Raw genomic sequence first — 21,783 nt, forward strand, 5'->3', positions numbered from 1 at the left:
AACAGGCTACCATTTCATTAATTTGCTTTATTTCTAGTTAAAGATGGAATTTAACAATTGTCAGAAAGATACCCGAGTATTTCTGGGATGTTTTCTCCTTCAGAGTTTCTTCAGTACAAGTTCACAGTTGTGGGGCTTTTGTGCCACACAGGCAGAATCTTCTGGAAAGATCTGACTAGAGCTGCATGTGTGCTCTCTTGCAGAACTAAACAGTTGGTGAGGTATTATGTAAGGAGTTGCTGCTCCAAGTGTTATTACTTCCTTCCAACTGCCAGGCGGTGAGGTGTGAGTTCTTTGCTTCATTGGCTTTCTAGATTAGCTTTTAATGCATGTATTTAGAGGATTACTACTTGTTCTTTAAATTGTAATTTTGGGTTAGCTGTCATTTTTCAGGTCTGTTCTGTCGGCTGACTTACGGTGCCCATCTTATAGCACTGTTTGTAAGCTTGTGTCTTAGCAGTGAAAGAGAGAAATCTGACCAGAGCACCCTTTTGAAAGGTGTCCATCTTGCTATATATATAAAATCCATTCCTTGCCCAAAGGGTTTACAGTCTAAGCAACAAACAAACAACAAAAAAACCACCACCAGAATATTTGGGGTCGGGAAGGAATTTCCCCCCAGCCAATTTGGTAGAGACCCTGGGGGGGGGGGGGGTGTCTTTTGCCTTCTTAGCAGCATGGGTCACTTGCAGGTTTAAACTAATGTAAATGGTGGATTCTCTGTAACTTGAAGTCTTTAAACCATGATTTGAGGACTTCAGTAACTCATGCAAGGGGGATCTGGGTGCAGCTGGCTAGAGTTCAGTGGGGTGAGGGTTCAGGTGCAGGGAGCTCATGGGTGGTCCATGTGCATAGGGGTGGGGCTCATCAGGGTGAGGGCTTGAGGGGGTGGGCCTCAGCAGGGGGTTCAGATGCCCAGGGTTGGGCAGACGGGGAGCAGCTCTCTGTACAGAGACCCCTCCCCCCATAGCTGAGGAGCAATGAGGACAGGAATCCGGGGCGGAGGGGGATGGCGGGGTGTCTGACCTGGCCCCGGCCACTCTGTGCAGGGGAAGTGCGCTCCTTCCCCACCCCAGTCCAGCCTGGACTAGCAGCTGAGCCCAGCGCAGAGTTGGTGTCACTGGCTGGGGCGGGCTGGGTGCGGGGGGTTCAAATGCATGGGGGTTTGGCAGATGGGGGTAGGTCTCACCCAGCACCCACAGTTCCTCTCTCCCCCCACAGCGATTTACCACTCTGCAGCTGCGCCGGGTGCCTGACACAACATGCCTGCGCTGCTGGGAAGGGGCGCATGACCATTCTTGCGGCTTCCCTTTGCTTCCCCAATGGAAAAAGTCTTTTTCTGCAGGGAAGCAAAGAAATCTGCACGGGACATAAATTCTGCGCATGCACAGCAGCACAAAATTACCCCCGGAGTAATTCTTGAAGTGGGAAAACTAATTTCAGATGGGAATTTTTTTTATCTTTCTTGAGGAAATTATCCCCTGGCCTAAACTGATAAAGGAAGATGGTACAAAACAATGTAGTTATTATAGGTGACAATGCATTTGTAGGCAGATCTAGATTCAATTCCTGGCTGGCAAGTCAGTTAATCTCTCTTTGCTTCAATTTCCCACGTGCAAAGTAGAGATAATATTGCTTTCTTAGATCATGTCTACACTAGCAGTTATGTCAGCAAAATTTTTGTCACACAGGGGTATGAAAAACACACCCGAGTGACTTTTTTGTCAGCATAAGTGCGTGTGTGCACAGCTCTATGACGGCAGGAGATGCTCTCCCCACAGACATCGCTAGTGCTGCTCGTTGAGCCAGTTTTATTATGTCAACGGGAGAACTCTCTCATAATGACCTGAAAGCCTGTACTGGCTTTACCAGTCAGAATGAGACATAAAAGGTGTAAAGATCCACGAGTGCCAAAGTATATATTAAGCACTGACCAAATGGTAGATAAATATTTAATATAACCCCTTCCGTAGAGCTGATGTGCACACAGATCTAACAAAATAACGAGCAGATCTACATAAATACCCTAGTTTTTCAGTTAGAAAACTTCCTTTTTCCACTACAATGCCATGAATAGAAAACATTTTAATACAGATTCTTTGATTTACCATGCACATGCCAAGTCAAATGTTCTTTTGATTCACGCAGCTTATTTCTCTAGAGTTTGTTCTGGATGGAAATTTGATAACTGCCCAGACAGACTCACAAGAACTAGTGTTCTAGACAGGAAGAAACTGACACCTACGTTTAAAATCTTCTCTTTACTGGACTAACTTAGATTGCCTTACTTTTACAAATCCACAAGAGAGAAATCTTTAGATTTCATTAAAGATAGCCTAGAGAGTCCAAGATTAGATATGTGGTTACCTCCATTATTATATAAGGAGACACTGAAATAATTTACTATAAATTCTAATTTAGTTTCTACTATTTATGCTGCACAATTTTTGCATTTCTTTCATTTGGTGAATAAGATGAATAACTATCCGGTTTCACTTCCAAGTTTTCATGTAGTGTAGATGCAATGTTTTGGGAATGCTTTTGTTTAAAAGGCCTTTAACGTTATATTTTGAACTGCAATGAAAACATTTCTATCAGTTTACATTTTTCAAAATGTATATTTTGAGCCAACTCAACCAAGAGCCATTAGTGCAGTTGGCATTCTGAAAAATGACTATACAAACACCATCATCTCACTCAACAGACCTGAGCCCCGATCTGAATTCAGAGGCAGATCTGCTGCCAAAAGTGAGTTTTCACAGCATTTTACTCCTGTTAAATCTGACGAAAACCACAGGAGAGAGTGCTCTGGATTCTATCCTCTCTCATGCATCATAAACAGCACTGTTTGCAAAGTTCCAATCAGCTACACTTGTACAACTCCAGACTAGGCAAATACTTTGTACAGGAAGTCACTGACAGCATAATTTGAAGACCATAAGACATCACAGGTGTTACTGAAGCCTAATTTGTTGCAGAGAACTTTTATTATTGGTGATGCATAAGATGGAAGGAACCCAGCTTGGCTATTAGAACTCAAGTTGAGTTTGCAGGGCTAGCAATTAGAAAAAAATTTACTTATACACCAAGCACATCTGATACATAAACTGCTGAAAGACTGAACATAGAATCATACAAATTGCTTTTCGGAGCAGAACCACTTTAAATTAAGAGCCAAATTCTCCACAGCCCTTCATAGTACTGAGTAGTTTCCAAATGTCTAGCTATGCATTTTTATTATGGCCCAAAAATCACAGTGCACAGAAAACCAGGAAGCCACAAAAGTCACAGTTTAGAAACCTGGTCTCCTAAACAGTTTGGCTTATCAGTTTTCACTAGACAAATTTCTGGTTTCTACAGCGCTCAGTATACGCTGAAGCAATAACAGTTTAAAGCTGCTTCAAGATCACTGTGGAACCATCTGAATGCAATTAATTTCTGAGTACAGGAATAAATTAACAGATATTTGACTGGATCCTTCCCCAGAGTTTTACATTTGTACAATGCCTTCCTTTAAACATTTAAGTACTTTATATCCAACACTGCTCACACTCAGTAACAAGTCAGATGCACAGTGATAATATTCCCAGAACTGCAATGTATAAGGACACTACAAGATGCTTTAGAGCTACTGAGAGAGAGTTTGACACATTTCCAAACATATAGTGCCTAAGCCTAATAGGGAACCTAATTTTGCTGGTGCATCAACTCCAGGTGTTAAAGTAGTACTCCCTATATACTCCTTACTAAACTTAAAGTCTAATTTCATCCATTCTTTATGCTATGGATTGGCTTCCCATCTTTTTCTGGGTTCAAGGTGTTAACTTTAACCTATAACACTCTGTTGTAGTTTGCAAAACATAGGCACCATCCATCTCCTCCTCCTCCTGTACCCATTCTGAGACCAACTGAACCTCTTCTGAGTAGTCCCTCGCCAGGCACTCAAGGTTTGGAAGAAGAGTGTTCCCATTTGAGGATCCCCAGTGCCCAGCCACAGGATACTTTGCCCTGATAGTCCAGCTGAGCCGGTTTGTTAATTTTCAAAGGAGAGAGCAAAGCTTATCTTTTCAGACAAGCTTTTGATTAATCCAGTAGTCCTCAAATTGTGGACCACAGTGTAGTAGCTGACAGGTCACATGGAGCTGGCTGCTCCTCTCTGCTTCTACAGGAAGTTAGGTTCTTCATTGCAAGAAAATATATATGCCAGTAAAAGAAGATGGATGGAAACAAGGGGAAGCCAGCCTTGCTGCCTTCACCAAAGGTTGCTATTACACAAGATGAAGAGAACTACCAGAAGATGCCAAAGGAGCCACCAGAAAGAGGAATGTTTATGGCATAAGGAAACCAGGCAGCATGTGGCGGGTGGCAAGACCAGACAACAGGGATATGCAAGGAAAGAAAGACTGGAACCAAGTGGTAGAAAGAATGAAGGAGACTACTTTCCTAATACTGCTTTTGCACACCGGCAATTGCTGTACTTGCCAAACTAGGATGTATGATCACCGACATTGTCTGCATGATTGAGATTAGAAGAAGTGGCCACAAGACAGTCTGTTAAGATGTGATTCTAGAATATATAAAAGTTTGAGTGTCCCTGGTCTACTCTAAGGCATCTCTGTTCTTACTTGCAAATATTTGCTTTATTGGTGTTTACTTTTATATGTAACACACCCATATGCCAAGTAATGAAAACACCGTAAAATTACTAAAATTAAAAAAAAAATACACCTTTAATGTGTTTTCCACCAAAAGTTAAATTGGGAGGTAGATAATTAAGCATTATCTAATACTACATGGGATAAGAATGTCAATCAGCCAAATATTCTCCAGTACACTTCTCCACCTCCGTCTCAGGTGAGAGATCTCAAATTCAGTCATAACTAATTCACAAAATATCCTCACCTCCACATAATCCCCCTACTGCTTGTACCCAATAGACAGAATATCCTAACACATTTCCACCAGTGCTGAATATTAGATGAATTCAGATAACACACAAATTACAAGCAGGAAAGGAAAAGTTCACCAACCACTCCTCCAACTAAAAGATGTTATTTCTCAAGTGATTTTCCATTGGTGGAGAAAGGGGGAGCCATAAAGACTAGCAAAAATTGTATTTTCCACACAGGGTTTAAGGATTGCCTTTGGAAAGCACAAATGATTCATCAGGAACTTTAAAGGCAATTTTCCTGTTAATTCTTAAGTGTCTAACTGTCCATTCTCAAGCTGCTATCTGGTTATCCATCTATACACTTAGAAAATAATCAAAGATGGAAAGACCAACTTCAAAGGATTTTCATAGTAAAATTTTAAGGGCTATCCAGTGACAAAGACTCATCTCAGGCTTCACCCATCTGAAATGAAAGGTAGAGCAGGGATATTAAAGCCTTTGCTCATGTGTATTTGGAAGGGCCACGTTAAATACAGATCTGGCCAGCTAAATCAAAGAACTGCAGAGGGAGATGAGCTCTCCTAGTATTCCACCACATCCCTCTTCCAACTACAGCAATACCCCTACCTCACCCCCAAACTGTTAGTGCAAGACAGCTCCCACAATCTATACTTAGAAGCACTTTACTTCAGGGGCCTCTGTGGAATAAGATTTCACAGAGAAACACTAAATTATTCTAGCAGTAGAAAGCTATTTAAAACTCTTCCTTCCACTAAAAAGCACAAAAAAACCCATAGAGCATGGAAATTTAAAGTTAGGGTTACGTTACAAAACAAATTCCAAACACCCATTGGAAGCCATGGAAAACCATGGTTCAGATCAATGACAACCTTAACCGTGCTCTTGTAGCTCCATTAATCTCTCACTTTCTGTTCTAAGCTTAAATTTGTAGAACATACTATTTATATAATCTGCAGGTAGAATGTTAAAAATCTGATCCTCCAAGCATTGGTATTATACACACATTTCCAACAGTAAGCATGATGCTTCATCACCATGCTAGCCTTTACTCTTCTAATCTATGTGTTATACTTTTATGAGTTTGGCTTAGAAGTCTGAATACACAGATAACCTAACAAAGCTCTGTGTCTGTGCATATGGAACCTACAGAAGAGGATGTATTTAGCAGGCCATTTGTATTTAGCAATCCCTGGTTACACATGTTTTTTCATGAACTGAGTATAAGCTGTACAAAATATTGGAGTCTATGCACCCATGTGAAGTGTTTCTGTAGCTACTCATGAGATAAACCTGTGTAATTAATAAGATTGTCTCAGAGTATCCTACTGCTGTCAGGGTGGTAATGTAAGGGCAGAGTTAGGATTACTTTAGCGACCTTTGTGTGGACTTTCCATAGTTTCCAACATTTGGATTTTTTTTTTTTAAATAAAAAAAGCATTTTAAGGGCTTCTTCCTAAGAACAGAAGAAATCTCTGTGCAACCTCAGCACTATGTTAACAAAATTCCTGTCTGGGAATTAGCATACAAGCAATATAATAGATCATCACATTGTTTTTGTTCATGGAATGTTATTTTGCTTTTATGCATAATTAAATAATGGACAGAAAGGGGAAAGTATTATCATAATACAGCTGAAAACATTATAGCTACAGCAGATTCCCTACCATAAATACTGTTTCCAACTCCTACACTACAACAAAAACAAAAAAATCCTTTCCACATTACATGGTAGATGATGGTTTGAGATTACAGACAAACTTTCCCACAGTGCTAATTTTAACATAACTTTTGGATCTTGTTCCACCAAACTTGGGTATGTTTACACTTGCTTAAATCAAACCTCATGCATTTATTTTAACACTGACCAGAAGTAGGTAATGTTCTAATAATTATTCAGGTGACCTTCACTAAATAATATTAATTCAAATTTTAAAAAAATGGATGAAAACCATTCCTATCTCCTAATCATTTAATGACTTCTTTCATAGTTTCTTTAACAACAGTCCCAGAACAGTAAAACGTGCAAAGAGGAATACCAGGCAGAATAATTTTACACTAAATTCAAATCTTTTATAATCTAGAAAAGCTTTTTATGTTTCATATACTTATCTTCATAAAAAAATAGTCTCAAGGAGAAAACATCAATTCTACTCAGATGTACTTATGAACACTTAGGGAAAATGTGCTTTAAGACTACATGTGTACATCAAGGGGTCTGGGTTAAACTAAACACAATAGTGGAAGGAAATGTACTATTATATAAAGTTTAATATCAGAAAACAGTGCTTTAAATAATGTCAGGGTCCTTGCTGGGCTATACTACAGCCCAAGAAAGTAGAATATCAATAAATTAAACATATTTTAAGATAAAGAAATGGGCAAGGAGAAAAGGAAAGTGATCAAGAACAGTCAGCATGGATTCACCATGGGCAAGTCATGCCTGACTAACCTAACTGCCTTCTATGGTGAGAGAACTGGGTCTGTGGATGAGGGGAAAGCAGTGGACATATTATTCCTTGACTTTAGCAAAGCTTTTGATACGGTCTCCCACAGTATTCTTGCCTGCAAGTTAAAGTAGTATGGGTTGGATGAATGGACTATAAGGTGGATAGAAAGCTGGCTAGATCGTCGAGTTCAACGGGTAGGCTCCATGTCTAGTTGGCAGCCGGTATCAAGCGGAGTGCCCCAAGGGTCGGTCCTGGGGCCAGTTTTGTTCAATATCTTCATTAATGATCTGGAGAATGGAATGGATTGCACCCTCAGCAAGTCTGCAGATGACACTAAACTGGGAGGACTGGTAGATACGCTGGAGGATAGGGATAGGATATAGAGGGACCTAGACAAATTAGAGGATTGGGCCAAAAGAAATCTGATGAGGTTCAACAAGGACAAGTGCAGAGTCCTGCACTTAGGATGGAAGAATCCCATGCACTGCTACAGACTAGGGACCGAGTGGCTAGGCAGCAGTTCTGCAGAAAGGGACCTAGGGGTTACCGTGGACAAGAAGCTGGATATGAGTCAACAGTGTGCCCTTGTTGCCAAGAAGTCTAATGGCATTTTGGACTGTATAAGTAGGAGCATTGCCAGTAGATCGAGGGACATGATCATTCCCCTCTATTCGACATTCGTGAGGTCTCATCTGGAGTACTGTGAGACTCTACACAGTACTCCACACTACAAGAAGGATGTGAAAAAATTGGAAAGAGTCCAGCGGAGGGCAACAAAAATGATTAGAGGGCTGGAGCACATGACCTATGAGAAGAGGCTGAGGGAACTAGGACTGTTTAGTCTGCAGAAGAGAAGAATGAGGGGGGATTTGATAGCTGCTTTCAACTACTGGAAAGGGGGTTCCAAAGAGGATGGATCTAGACCAGGGATGGGCAAACTACGGCCCACAGGCCACATCCAGCCCGTCCTGCCCAGCCCCTGAGCTCCTGGCCCGAGAGGCTCATCCCCAGCCCCTCCCCTGCTGTCCCCCCTCCCCCGCAGCCTCAGTTCGCTCGCTCCGCCACCGGCGCAATGCTCTGGGCGGCAGCACAGCGAGCTCCTGGGGCAGCGCAGCTGCAGAGCCTGGCCTGACCCAGTGTTCTGTGCTGCGCAGCTGTAGCGCTGCCAGCCACCGAAGCTCCAGGCAGCACGGTAAGGGGGCATGGAGCAGGGGGGGTTGGATAGAGGGCAGGGGAGTTCAGGGTGGTGGTCAGGGGGCAGGGGTGTGGACAGGGGATGGGACGGAGAACAGGAGGTTGAATGGGGGTGGGGAGGTGGATGGAGCAGAGGGGGCAGATAGGTGGTGGGGGCCAGGCTACGATCCCCTCCCTTAACTGGCCCTCCATACAATTTCCGAAACCCGATGCGGCCCTCAGGCCAAAAAGTTTGTCCGCCCCGATCTAGACTGTTCTCAGTGGTACCAGAAGACAGAACAAGGAGTAATGGTCTCAAGTTGCAGTGGGCGAGGTTTAGGTTGGATATTAGGAAACACTATTTCACTAGGAGGGTGGTGAAGCACTGGAATGGGTTACCTAGGGAGGTGGTGGAATCTCCTTCCTTAGAGGTTTTTAAGGTCAGGTTTGACAAAGCCCTGGCTGGGATGATTTAGTTGGGGATTGGTCCTGCTTTGAGGTGGGGGTTGGACTAGATGACCTCCTGACGTCCCTTCCAACCCTGATATTCTATGATTCTAATCAGATTATAGAATTTTTGGATAGAAAATGTCCAAAATGCTTATCAAAACAATATAGAAAAATTATCTGAAGAGAAGTCACACCATTGGACAGAACTGAAAGAAAAGGCTTCTCCCTTGCTTCAAACTTTTAAAAATGTATCATCAGTAATATTGATATAATATGGAGATTAAGTGTATTGGCAGGTTAAATTGGTATGGCAAAAGTATAGTTTCACATCTGTTTGCACCATCAAAAATTGGTGAAGCAATTTCTTTGACAGGAGAAATTCAACAGATTTTAGAAAAGTACAAAAATTGTGCAGATCTTTAGAAATAATGGTATTAACTTTATCCTTACAAATGTTATCACCAGCCTGGCCTACTTTGCTGAAAGTTCATTAGCCTTCACCATTTTTGGAAAGCATACGATTATAGTGTTTGGGTAAACATTCCATAAATACTTACAAGCTGCATCTAATCACACTCAAGATATTGTTACTGGCAGTATTAAAATCTCGTTTACTCTACATAAAATTAACCAACATACATCCTAAAAGGTATTGTATTAGTTTCACAGGCATGACTGTAAAATGAAGGGAAAACTTGAAAATAGTAATTGCATTTTCCATCTTTTACGGTTCGGTGTTTTCTGTTGTAGCTATGCCATCTATGATTCTGGCACAAAGCCTTCCAGAGTTTATGGACATACACCATCTCAGAAGAATTCTCTTACTTTTCATACACCACTCAACCAATTAAAAAAAACAAAAACGAAACATTTAAAGTGACATTTACACTAGACAGAGGAAAAAAGAGAAACAGATGTTACTAGGAACATTAGACACAATGATTAAGATACAAATATTTTATTTATTTTACAAAAACTAAGCTTTTTACAAAAACTAAGACATACGAATAATAGGACGTCTCAGTGGGGGGCTGAAATGGCTTGTAGTCCTGAAAACACTGTAGCATCAATATTATGGATCATCACACTCATTTGGGAAAGTTACAGGGCTCAGATTTTCAAAGGAAAATAAGGATATGTCTACACATAAAGCGGTGCAGCTGTGCCGCTCTAGCGCTGCAGTGAAGATGCTATCTACACCCACAGGAGGGGTTTTCCTGTCAGGGTGGGTACTCCACCTTCCTGGCAGACAGTAGCTAGGTTGACAGAGCCCCTAAGAGATGTAGTTATAACAAGCTAATTTCCTAGCATAGACCAGGTTTAAGGAGTTTGATGCGCAAATCCCACTGAAATGGGCATTTAGTGCCTAACTCTTATAGGCTCATTTGAAAATCCCACCATAAATCTGTTTTATGACGTTAGAAAGAGAAAAATGACTGTCAGGTACACCGCTGTGAGTTGTGAAAAAAAGAATGGATTGTCCAATACTCTAGCACACGCTGCAGAAACAAATACACAGAAACCCATTTTCAAGTGGGCTTCCCAGTCTTGCCGAGTGTGAAAACTTCCAATAGAAGGACAACTCCGACCAGCAGACTAGCTGCCAGCCCGGATAAAGGCAGGGCTCCACTTTCCCCATCTCTTTCCATTAAACATAAGGTCTCCTGGGAACCTGCAACACAGGCCCAGTGCCAGGAACTTGGGAAGTCCTGTCTTATGTACACTTGCCAACGGGGCTGATAGGTCATTTCACACGCACCCAGAGATTAAGTTAATTTCGTTTTTAATCGGTGGAAAGGCACTTGGGTGCTGCGGGAGAAAGGCGGCTGCCTCCGAACAAAGCCAAGTCCCGTTGAGCGCTGAGGGGGCAGCCCTGGCCCGGCGGATGCGGAGGGCAAAGCCCCCTACCCGCCCCCTTGCCAGAGCCAAGGCTTTGGGGTGCCGAGACCCCACATACCCCCCCACCCCCGGCGGGCGCGGCGTCCGAGGGGAGCCAGCATGGGGGCGACACCCCCCGCTCCCGCCGCTCTCCCGCGAGCCGCCCCGGCCAAGGTCCCGCCCAAGGACTTCCCGGGCCGGGCCCCGGCCTCCCCCCGCGGCCTTGTCACGCCGGGCCGGGCCGGGCCGGGCGGGCCAGACACGCGCAGGCCGCAGCCTACGCCCGGATTGAGCTGCCAGCGGCCCCCCCACCCCGCGACACCGGCCCGGCAGCGCCGCTTCCGGGGAAGGAGCAGGCCCCGCTCCCGGCCTCCATTTCCCGCCCGCCCCGCTCACCTGCATGCCGGGCACCTGCACGGCCACCGGCGAGTGGGCCATGGCGGCCGGGCGCCGCCCGCGGCTGGCTCTGGCTGCGGCTCCGGCCGGGAGGGGCTGCCTGCGGCGGGGCCTGCAAGGACAAAGCCGGAGGGGGGCTGGTTAGGCCGGGCCGGGCCGGGCTCGGTGCCGCTCGGCTCGGTTCGCCGGGCCGGGCCGGGCCCGGGGCTCACCTGGCGGGGTCGCTGCGGGGCGCCTGGCGCCGCTCTCCCATGCCCGCGCGGCGGGCTCTAGGCGCGGCCTGGCCGGCGGCTGCCGCCCGCTCTGCCCATGGCCCCGGCGGGTGGGGCGGGAAGGTCCGCGCGGGGCGGCGAGGCCGGGGCTGGGCTCAGGGCGCCGCGGCGGCCAGCGCCATGTTGGGCTCGGGGAAGCTGTTGTGCTGCGGCGGCTCCGTCCTTCCGTCTACTGGGCTCCGGCCGCGCGGGGTGGAGCCGCCGGGACACGGCCCCGCGTCACCCGCCCCCCGCCTTCGGGGCCGCCCACGGGGAGGGGAGCCGGGGCCGCGGGCGGCGGGCGGAGCCCGGGGTGGGGGTGAGGGCTCTCGGTGTGCCCGCACCCCCAGGCTGCCCTGGGGAGAGGAGACCTGCCCCCGGCCTCGCCCCGGCGGGAGCCAGAGCCAGACCCTTGGGAGACAGGCTGGGAGTGGGACTCACAGAGCTCACAGCCTGTTCCAGTTCAGGGCCCCAGGACCACAGCAAGCCGGCGACTCCCTTCAGACCTGACCGTCCAGGAGGCAGGTCCCTAGGGATGCTATTTATCAACTACCAGGAAACTTCTCCTCCCCAACCACTCAGAAGACCTGCCATGTTCAGCTGTCCCGTGGCACTTGGTCTCTTAATGAAGATGGAGCTGATCCAGTATATGAAGGAGATTTGGAGATCTTTTGAGGCCATCCCTCAAGCTGGGAAACTGCCTAGTAATTGTGGCCTTTTGTACAGGCGTCTCTGTATTTAACTACTAGGTAGATATTTAACTTGACATCCTGGTAACATTTACAAATGCAAGTCTTATGTTTTGATTTGTTCATCCAGTAGTCCACAGTTCTTCCATATCCTCGCTTCAGGGGCATGCAGAGTTGGCAAAGTCCTCTCTTGTCATTGGCTTCCCACTGCTAGCCACTGCTGGTGTGCTGAAACCAGCGCTCACTTCATTGTGGCTCAGTTTCTCTGCTTGACTGGCTGCCTCCAACATAACTGTAAACACCAACTTTCATTCTTCTTTTAGAACTTAACTTCACTGTTTCCCCATTGGAAAACACCCAGACATAGCAACTTTTTTCTTTTTATATGGGGGAGGATAGTTCAGTGGTTTGAGCATTGGCCTGCTAAACCCAGGGTTGTGAGTTCAATCCTTGAGGGGGCCACTTAGGGATCTGGGGCAAAAATCAGTACTTGGTCCTGCTAGTGAAGGCAGGAGGCTGGACTCAATGACCTTTCAGGGTCCTTTCCAGTTCTATGAGATAGGTATATCTCCATATATTATATTATAGTTATCTCATCCCCTAAGATGTGAACCAACTCCTGAGTTTCTTCTTCCTTATCAATAATTTCCCCCTCTTGAGGCTGATTTTTCAATTGTCCAGCTCCAGTTATTTCTCTCAGCTGCCACAGAACCTTCTGACCCTACACTTTACCTCCCTCCTATGATGGGCAATGCTGCTTTGTGTCTGAAGGGAAGGAAACTTTGTACTTCAGGCGACATTTCTCTGTACTTAGCACCCTGTGGTCATGCATAGTTATAGGTGAAACCTACTATAGTGCCTCCACAATAGGTCTAAAATGCCTTTTTATCCAAAACAATTCTGTCTCCTACAATGTATCAGCTGCACTGAAAATTTACTCCATTGTCTGATGCCTCCATAATCCAAGTGTGCTCAGTGCCTCCTGTGATATAGAGGAGAATTGAGATTGTTTTGAATTAGGCAGTACTTTTTCTTTCTAGCTGTGGATCAAATGTTCTGTTTTTATATTTATGGGACTGTGTAGGATAAAAGCATTTGGAGTATCTAGTTGCTTCTTTGCAAAATTAACTGTATCCAGCAGACTGGGCCCTGGCCCCTGGCTATCATGCTCTCTCCTCCCCAAATATTAAAATTGTGCCCATCATCCTTATAAAAGCCCTTATGCAACTGTAGTGACAGAGGGTTAAATGCTGGCTCCACTGAAATCAATAGGAATATATCTATTGACTTAATTGGGGTCAGGGTTATACCCATATGGAAATACCTGCATCAAGATCACAGCCTTTTCACCCGTGTAGGCCACCCTGCCTACATTAGGGCAGGGCCATTCCACTCATATGGGAAATCCTTTCCAGAGGCAGTAGACCTCCTCCATTCACCTGTGAAAACTACATGCACTTAAAGCCCCACTTGCAAGGGAGGTCCCTGAAAACTGATAGGAGTTCCATGAGTTCATAGGGTTGGTGCATTCCCAAGGCCAGGAAATGGTTTACTTCATCCAATCCAAGGGTGTAGGAACTAGGTTGGACGGTTACACAAATCATACCAACCCCAAAATAGTTATTTAAAGGATGTTCCCTTATGCAGGTTTCATTTGAAGGCAGTTTTTTTAAGTAGCTCCCACTTTTTCAACAAAGCACTGCCTGCTACATCCAATATGGCACTGAATACAAAACATCTCTGTTTAAGTTAAGGTTGGGCTAAAACCATCTAAAGCCAAGAAATTCAACATTAATGCAGATGTTCCATCCTTAACTGACTGTGGTTTAAAATCAAACAAAACCCCACAATGATGTTAGTTAAGGATAAGACTTGTGGCTTAAATTGGAACTTTCTGACTTGTTGGTTTGTTAAAATGTTAATGTTAATTTCCTTCCCACCAGTTTAAAAATATGTATTTTAAAAGCCTTCTTAGTGAAAGTTATAAAATGCATGTTAGTTACCTGGAAGCCTGTAATGAGTCCAATCTCATGGGTAGATTACTTAAAGTGGGTAGTTTCTGAGAGCTTGTACTGTACACCAAGATTCAGGAATTGTTTTGGCCGAATAATGAAACCTTTGAAAGTGGGAGATTTTGTTAATAAAGGACCTGACCCAACCTTAACTGCAGTGTACAGCAGTTTATAGTTTATAAAATTTAAAGATCTCCGTTTATCAGATTTCTGAATAGTGCAGATTCATTCTGCTCATTAATACTTAATGTTGTCTCTATTTTTATATTTCAGTGGTCCAGTCATAACTCATCATGACTTTGGAAAAATCCCAGTATTTGTGGTAGGGGTTGAAATTTTTTCAATCTGCTAATTCATTACTGCACAGCCTCCCTTCTGTTCCTCTTCTAAGTCTGATGTTGACTGCTGATTTTTCTGCACTAGTTGTCCTCTGTGTTGTTCCTTGGAGCCCTAGATGTTAGTAATCCCAGCATAAGTTGGTTTTTACTCTTTTCTCTCACACATTCCCTTTTGAAAGCCATCCCTACATCCTATGCACCCCTTTGATTCTATGATAATACCAAAGTAACCCTTTCACTAAAAAAAAATCCACATCTGTTTAGTGCCCACATATTGAGTCCTTTGGTTCTCCCTCCACTCGTAACTAAAAATCTCAGAGAAAACCTTTTTCTCCAGATGTATGCAAAGTAAATATCCCTACAGTATTTGATGCAGGAAGAGAGGAGCTTATTGTAGCACTAAAAGAGTTACATGCTCTTTGCTATATGACACTGTACCTACAGTGGTGCAGATGATAAAAAACAACGGGAAGGGTGTTCCTTTTCATTTGGCACAAAATGGGGAAAAAGTGAAGCTCTCATGTCATTTTGAACTTGCTGCCCTCCCTCCGCCATCTCCACCCCCCATTTATCTTTCACATGAGAGTAGCAATGCATTAGCTACGTAGTGCTCCGCACCAAGAACACTGCAGCGATGCAAACTTTCACTAGGAGCTGAGGAATATTGACAAGGAGAGTTTCGAGCATGGATATTGAATACTGAAAGAAATAAAGTATGAGAAGTCTTTATACAAAGTGTACATTCTGCATAGAAATCTGAAACAGAGAGACAGACTCCATTATAGGAGCTGACTGGTTTTCTATTTAGGGAAAACTCAAGTAGCAAAGAATGTTCTTAATGATGCACCATCTGGAGATTTTGCCACTTATAATGCCCTGAAAGCTGCAGTCTTTGCATCTCCTGTTGCCATTATGTCATTGCAGTTGATGAGTCGTACAGGGGTGCACCCTTCAAATGTCAAGTTGAAAATCTATTAAAGATCACAAAAATAAGTTACTAGTGCAGAAATTCACTAAATACTGCTAGCTGGTATGTGGTACCCAGAGTCTGAAAACAGGTATTCCGCCTGCGTTATTACAAGATACAGCATACCACAATATTATCTGTAGATTCATTGGGAAAGAACCACTGAAACTTCCAGGCGATGTGGACTTCAGATTCTGCAGATGTCAACCCAAAATCTCATAAACAAGGATTTCCAACTTCTTCCCATATCTATTCCTGAATATAATATGAAATCTTTTGTAACCAGCTTCTTGAATGGAATGCAAGGAGGAGAAGGGTAAGTTGGGTACGAATGATAAGTATATTTTCCACAGTAATTCTATTTGGTCACATACATGGCAGATTTGTTAATCTTTGTAGTGACAGGGATGTCAGGCTCTAGGTTAAAATGTAAAAGTAGAAGGTTCTAGTAGAATGTGGCAGTGAGTCAGTGACATCACATTCAGTTAGGAGACTGAGAGAAAAACCCGAAAGGGAATTATGACAAAACAGCTGGTTGTGTAATGACTGAACTATCAAGCCAGGATGTGAAGTGGAGGAATCTTAGCAGAAGAACCAAGAAAACTGTTAGAGAATTATTTACCAGCCTGTAATTAACTAGTACTAATGCTTTTACTAATTAAGAAGGCTCAGATGGCCTATTGCTTATGCCACCATATGAAAAGCCTGGTAAGTCCCTGTTGCCGTTGTTTCTCCATATGAGCGTCTCAAAAACAGGCACCTCACATACAGGACACAATATAAAAAGACCAAGGAAACCCTGTAGGAGGGAGCAGATGAATTTCTGTAAGAGAAAAGCTGTTGCTATGTCATTGGCCTTAACGTGGCTTTAATTTTCTCTCTTTTTCCTGAGAGTTTTTCTTTGACACACACTATAATCTTTTTTAGGAGGAACAAAAAGCCGTGAGTTGACTTTATTCAGGTGTTCTATATTAGATATAAGGAGGGTGGATAGGGAAAAACAGTGGTGAGTCAGTACAGTGACTAAGAGTTAGGAACAAACTGAACTACTTGATCAGAAGTTCAAGGTATACTGTTCACCTTCACTGCAGTGAGTTATGTATTTTAATACAGAAGCTGGTTTAAACAAGTCAATCTTCTGTAGATTAAATTCATTCTGAAAAGGTCAGAAACTAGATAATCTTGCTGCTGAAGGCACAGTATTAATATCTAGGTCTCATTTTCTTGACTGCTTTGGTATGGAGAGAGTGCTCTAACGGAGTGTGATTTGAACAATGAAATACTCACACCCACTCTGAGTACAACAGATTGAAAAAAGTTTAATCAAGGCTGGTTTCAAAAGGCTGGTTATAGATGTGAACTGACTTCTTTCTTCAAATAATTATTCCTGTTAAAACAAATTGCACCGAATGCCAAGGACCTAACTTTAACCTACAGAAGCTAGCACACAACTCGGATTACTCCACACTAACTGGAGTTCTCCAAAATGTTTCATTAATACAGCTACACGCACTTGTACTGTGCATGTGGTGTACCAGACAATCTGTGCTACCCTGCACTAAAGATATATCTGATCCAAACATTTGAGTGCAGTACAATAGAATAGTTTACACAGTTCCCAAGGCCTTTTTTTATTGTGCCAGAAAAGTCGTCTTTTATTGAATTATTTATTTATTTGGGCCTATGGTTTCCCTCTGCAGTGGTTATACACACAAGCTAGTTTGCACTGTACTGGAAGCCAAGACTCCATATTTCTATTCTTGGCTCTACCCCCGACTAGCCATATGGCCTTTGGAAATCACTTCACTTCTCTTAGCACCATATCCTCATCTGTAAAATGAAGAGGATATTTACCTACCTCGCAGGGGCCCAATCCTGTACCATCTGCACCACTGGAAGGTTAGTTTGTTAGCTTTCACCAATGAAAGTGTTCATGGATTCGCATCTCTGCTAGCACAGTTACTTATGCTTTAAGAGCCCCTTCCCCTAGTCTAATTTCTCTTCTAGAAGGAAATGAAATTTCACCAAAGCTCACCCTTGGAATACAAAAGTAGTGTGAACACAGCCATAGAAGGGGTAAAGGAAGTCAGTGAGAGGCTCTATTGCTGTTTTATCATTCCTCCATCCCAGGCAGTGTTTTAGTTCATCATATCCATGTCTGTCATTTTTTTAATAAAACACATACTGTATTTATAGAATTCAAAAACATTTCTATATATAGGAGCAACAACAGGAAGCTGGCTCTGAAGAGAATTCCTATGCTAAAAAAGCATCCACTCCAGGCGTATGTCACAGTAGTACCCAAGTGAATTTCCAAGTGGGATTTGTCCAACATACCATCCGAAGCATACATCTGGGAGGAGAGCAGTGATGTAATGGTGCTCTGGTACTTTCTGTGAGCAGATCATCCTTGGCCCACAGAGTGGGAATGCTGATCCACACCTGCAAAAAAGAAATCAAGAGGCCAGAGAGGAACAACTTGGGAAAGAAAGGGTAATGAGACAACAGGCGATAAAGGAGAGATGAAGTAGGGAAGAGGAGAAACAACCAGAGAGGAAAAAATGGGAAGAAAATACATCCAGCTATGAATGACACCTCTTGTCAGTCCCAGACATGAGACACTGCCTCAAGAAGGGGAGCGTGTACCTCCAAACACTAATGCATTTCTGATCCACCCCAGCTTCAGTTTTATCTGGTTGCAACTGCAGCAGTTGAGATACAGGAGAGTCCAGGGAAGGGCCAGGTTACATGAGCTAAAAGAGGAAAAGTCGGTGTGGGGCGGGGGGAGGGAATGAAAAGGAAGACAAAACAAACAGCTAGAGAAGAGGGAGGGTATTACTTGTCATTAGCCATTAAAATGCTGTTAGTCTTTAAAAAAACATTTTGGGTGGGGAGTCCCCTGACTCTCAGCACCCCACCAAACGTTTGGGCTAAAGAACTTCCAGCGCTGTCAGTTTTCTTTCTTTGCATTTCCCCGACCTCTCCAACCCCCATTTTCTTCTGAATCAGCTGTAGTGATAGTGCCTCCCTCTTGGGCCCTGGCTGTACTTGGCTCCTAGAAAGCAGCATTCACACGCGACGGCAGCCTGAGAAAAACGTTGAAAAGGAATTAGAGACATCTCTGTTGAAATAAACATCTGCTCTACGTTTGGTATCGTGGCAACAGTGCTCACAAAAAGTACGGGCAGAACTCCAAGGCTGCCTGGCAAATCACAGCTATCAGTACCTGTTGAAAACAGGCTGACAAAGCAGTCACTGAACAGGGGTGGGGGGTGGCAGTGTGGAGAAGGATGCTTAGAAACTAAAACTTCGGCCAAACAATAGAAATAAAATTATACTCCACTTGGAAGAAGATTGCTGTCCCTTAGACGATGCACACAGGCCACAAAGAGTGGCTAGCCGACCATAAAAGAATCCGTTCATACTGTACTATCAATGGGGAAGACAAAAGAGTGCTCTTCGCACTGGATTGGTGATGGCTATCAGCCACTTAAGATGAAAGAAGGAAACAAGCAGCTAGATTGGTTAGAATGCGCCTCTACTCTGAAAACGATGACTAAAAATGGGCACCTTCTTACTCAGCTGGTCTGGTCCTTTTGTGCATTCAGTCACCTATTGATAAATCTCTCTCTAGTTTGATGACAGAAGCATTTCTTGCTTTTTATTCCTGTTTCACTATAGAGCCAACACAGCTAAGAGACAGGGAGCTGGATTCTATTCTGTATTGCTCAACAGCAATATGTGTTTATTGAGTTCTGATCAGTTACACCCATTGGAACCACTCAGAGTTTACTTTGCCTTGTATGACTTTTCTTACCCATGTTGGTGTTCCAGGTGGGAAGAATGCAGCTTGGCTTTTAAAGCCCACCCTAAATTCACAGGTGATGTCAAGAAGGAAATTGATACATTGGCAATAATCAGGAGCAAAGCATTCATTCTTCACAGGTTCCAAAGGAGGCTGCTTTTTTACCAAAGAACAAATTAAGTCTCCTTAGTGTTAACATGGAACTTGAGCAAAAGAAAAACAGAGCAAATCTCACAGAAAAATTACCCGAAGCCTCTGGTTTGTGAGAGCCCTGGGTTTAATTTCTCTCTCTCATTCCCTAGGCTGGCAGATGGAGAGGAGAGCAGCAGACATACAGATGCTGGCCATGACACAGGGCCTCAGAAGGTGTTGGATATAGAGCAAGAGACCCTCAGGACTTCATGAGGGACAGAAAGGAGCTGGAGCAGAATGGGGAGGGATCAAGTGAACCACAAGAGGATGAGAAGAGAGGAGACGACGTAGACATATTTGCAAATTTGACAGCAAAATAGAGGAAACAGGGCAATCCAGATGTAGTCAGAGTATTTCAAAATAAGAGACAACAGGGCTAGTACCCCATAAAACAGTGCTAGGATATTAGTCTCCACTTGAGCATGTAAGTATTACAACTAGAGGACTTCCTTGCCTCCGCAAGGACCCAGACAACCCAAACCTATTCAGACTGTTAGCAAGGAAGCAACTAGTAAGATAGAAGTCAGGTGCAAAGGGAGGAACCGCTGTCGTAGGCCCTTATTCTGCAATAGAAGCCATGTGGGCAGACCCTTGCATGTGCCTGGCTTCAAGAGGATTCCACATATGAGCAAGGAGCCACCCTGCCTGGATCAGGATCATTGATGAGCCAGAAGTAAAAAGGAGTATCAAAATTGTTGGGCTCAGACGGAAGGTATGTGGTCTCTCTTATTTGCACAAAAGATTTCCTAAATTCACTCAGAGGAAAATACAAAGGGACAGGGCTTCCAGTTTGAGAACATTTATTTAATGTTATTTCAGATTTACAAAATTATTGATATGAAAAACAGAATAAGTCCATGTGGGCACAATAGAAGGGCCGGGAATCTTTCTGGATGTCAGTACAGCACTGCATGCAAGGAGTATTTTCTGTGAATGAAGCGGTACACTAAAGACCAGATGATTGCCCTATTAGCATGCTTCTCTTCTGACTTTGCTTTGGGAGCTCTCCTCTGGTGGGTCCAGCTGCTCAACACATCCATTTGATTCCCTAGCTCCAATGAGGAAGTCAGACATGGATCAAGGCCAGAAAGCTGATAATGGAGTCTATAAATGCCAGGAAGACGACTATATGGCCTGTGCACTAGAAGACTATCAATAAAATATGCAAAGCTTGATGTAACCTCTGTTTGGATTAGTGCTTGAATGTCTTTGTTTCCAGGAAAGGCTGACAGAGTTGTAATTAAAATATATGTAACAATGAGGATGAAATCTAGACAAGCACTCTCCTGTGTAGGCAAGTGTTGAGCTCTGAACACTCAGTCCAGGAAACTGTCATTGCAAAGATTAAGCTACATGGCAAATACGAGTGCCGGGGAACGTGGGGGCGGAGGAAGAGGAGGTATAGGCGACCCCTAGCACAATTCCCTGATAATGAGCTGCTGAATATATGGGCCATTGGTTCCCTTGCTCTCTTTCTCAGCGTGTGAATGGGGAAAAGCAGCAAAATAACTTACTGGAGAGTGAGAAAGAAAATGCGAGAGATGTGTTACGAGCACACTCCAGAGGCAGCTCTTCCTGCTATGTTACAAGAGGCTGCCACAGGGCAACATTTTTGCTAGGCTGACTCAGATATTAATGGGAGTCGGGGGGAGGTGGGGCAAGAGACAAGAAGAAGCCGGATTAGTGGAGCAGAGTTAAACTTTCACAAAAGGGAAGTGGGGAAAGCTTGTTTATGAGCTTTTGTGCCAGGAAGTCCTGTGGCTGTTTCACATATTGCAATTGTGCAGCGGGATTAGATTTATTGTTCCTAAGAGAAAACACACACAAATCTCTGAAGAGATGGGCTTACCTTTCATCTCAACGGGCTTACATTTGAGTTTTTTACACTCTCACTGGCTCCAGTCCTGATGCCAGAGTCATCAGAGGTGCACAGGTCCCTCCCTGCAGCTGGACTGCCAGCTAGGAGCCTGTTTCGTAACACTGATGATGAAATTAACATAGCCGATCTGGGTGTTCTTGCAAAAATATATATTCTAGGGTAAAGAAAGAAATGTAATATACTGTGGTTGCTTCAGGTAGTGCAAGGCTGAACCATGCCATGCAACACAGGACATCATGCATGACTTTGATTCCCATCCGTTCTTTACATAATTTCATTTAAACTGGGCCTTTGGATTTTGAGTTGGGGGAGAGGGGTGATGATACGCGTTTTAGGGCATTGGACAGGCATTTCTGGGGGGTTAAGAAGGAAAGTGGCTCAGTTGGAAAAATGC

At 44.0% G+C, this 21,783-nt stretch overlaps 1 protein-coding gene and 1 long non-coding RNA gene across 5 annotated transcripts in view; one reads left to right on the forward strand and one right to left on the reverse strand.

The window, feature by feature from the left end:
* Positions 1 to 12,011, reverse strand: part of STK26 (serine/threonine kinase 26) — a 52,881-nt gene extending 40,870 nt beyond the window's left edge. The window contains exons 1-2 of one of the 2 annotated variants that reach the window (XM_039487975.1): positions 11,949 to 12,011; positions 11,257 to 11,368 (exon numbers count right to left, since the gene is read on the reverse strand). In XM_039487975.1, the coding sequence (XP_039343909.1) occupies positions 11,257 to 11,298 (42 nt within the window). In that variant the 5' untranslated portion in view covers positions 11,299 to 11,368; positions 11,949 to 12,011. Of the gene's footprint in view, positions 1 to 11,256; positions 11,369 to 11,468; positions 11,681 to 11,948 lie in introns of those variants that run through there. The other variant, XM_039487974.1, reaches the window with a different exon arrangement.
* Positions 11,787 to 20,674, forward strand: LOC120371767. 3 transcript variants are annotated; one of them, XR_005584564.1, is made up of 4 exons: positions 11,787 to 12,256; positions 14,482 to 14,530; positions 15,657 to 15,829; positions 19,621 to 20,674. It is a non-coding gene; the product is annotated as an uncharacterized LOC120371767 (long non-coding RNA). The 3 variants fall into 3 exon arrangements; XR_005584565.1 differs by lacking the exon at positions 15,657 to 15,829 and having other exon boundaries at positions 19,621 to 20,222; positions 20,330 to 20,674; XR_005584563.1 differs by lacking the exon at positions 15,657 to 15,829.
* The last annotated feature ends 1,109 nt before the right edge of the window (positions 20,675 to 21,783 follow it).

This window comes from Mauremys reevesii, linkage group 9 (genome assembly GCF_016161935.1).
Source record: "Mauremys reevesii isolate NIE-2019 linkage group 9, ASM1616193v1, whole genome shotgun sequence".
Taxonomy (NCBI): domain Eukaryota; kingdom Metazoa; phylum Chordata; order Testudines; family Geoemydidae; genus Mauremys; species Mauremys reevesii.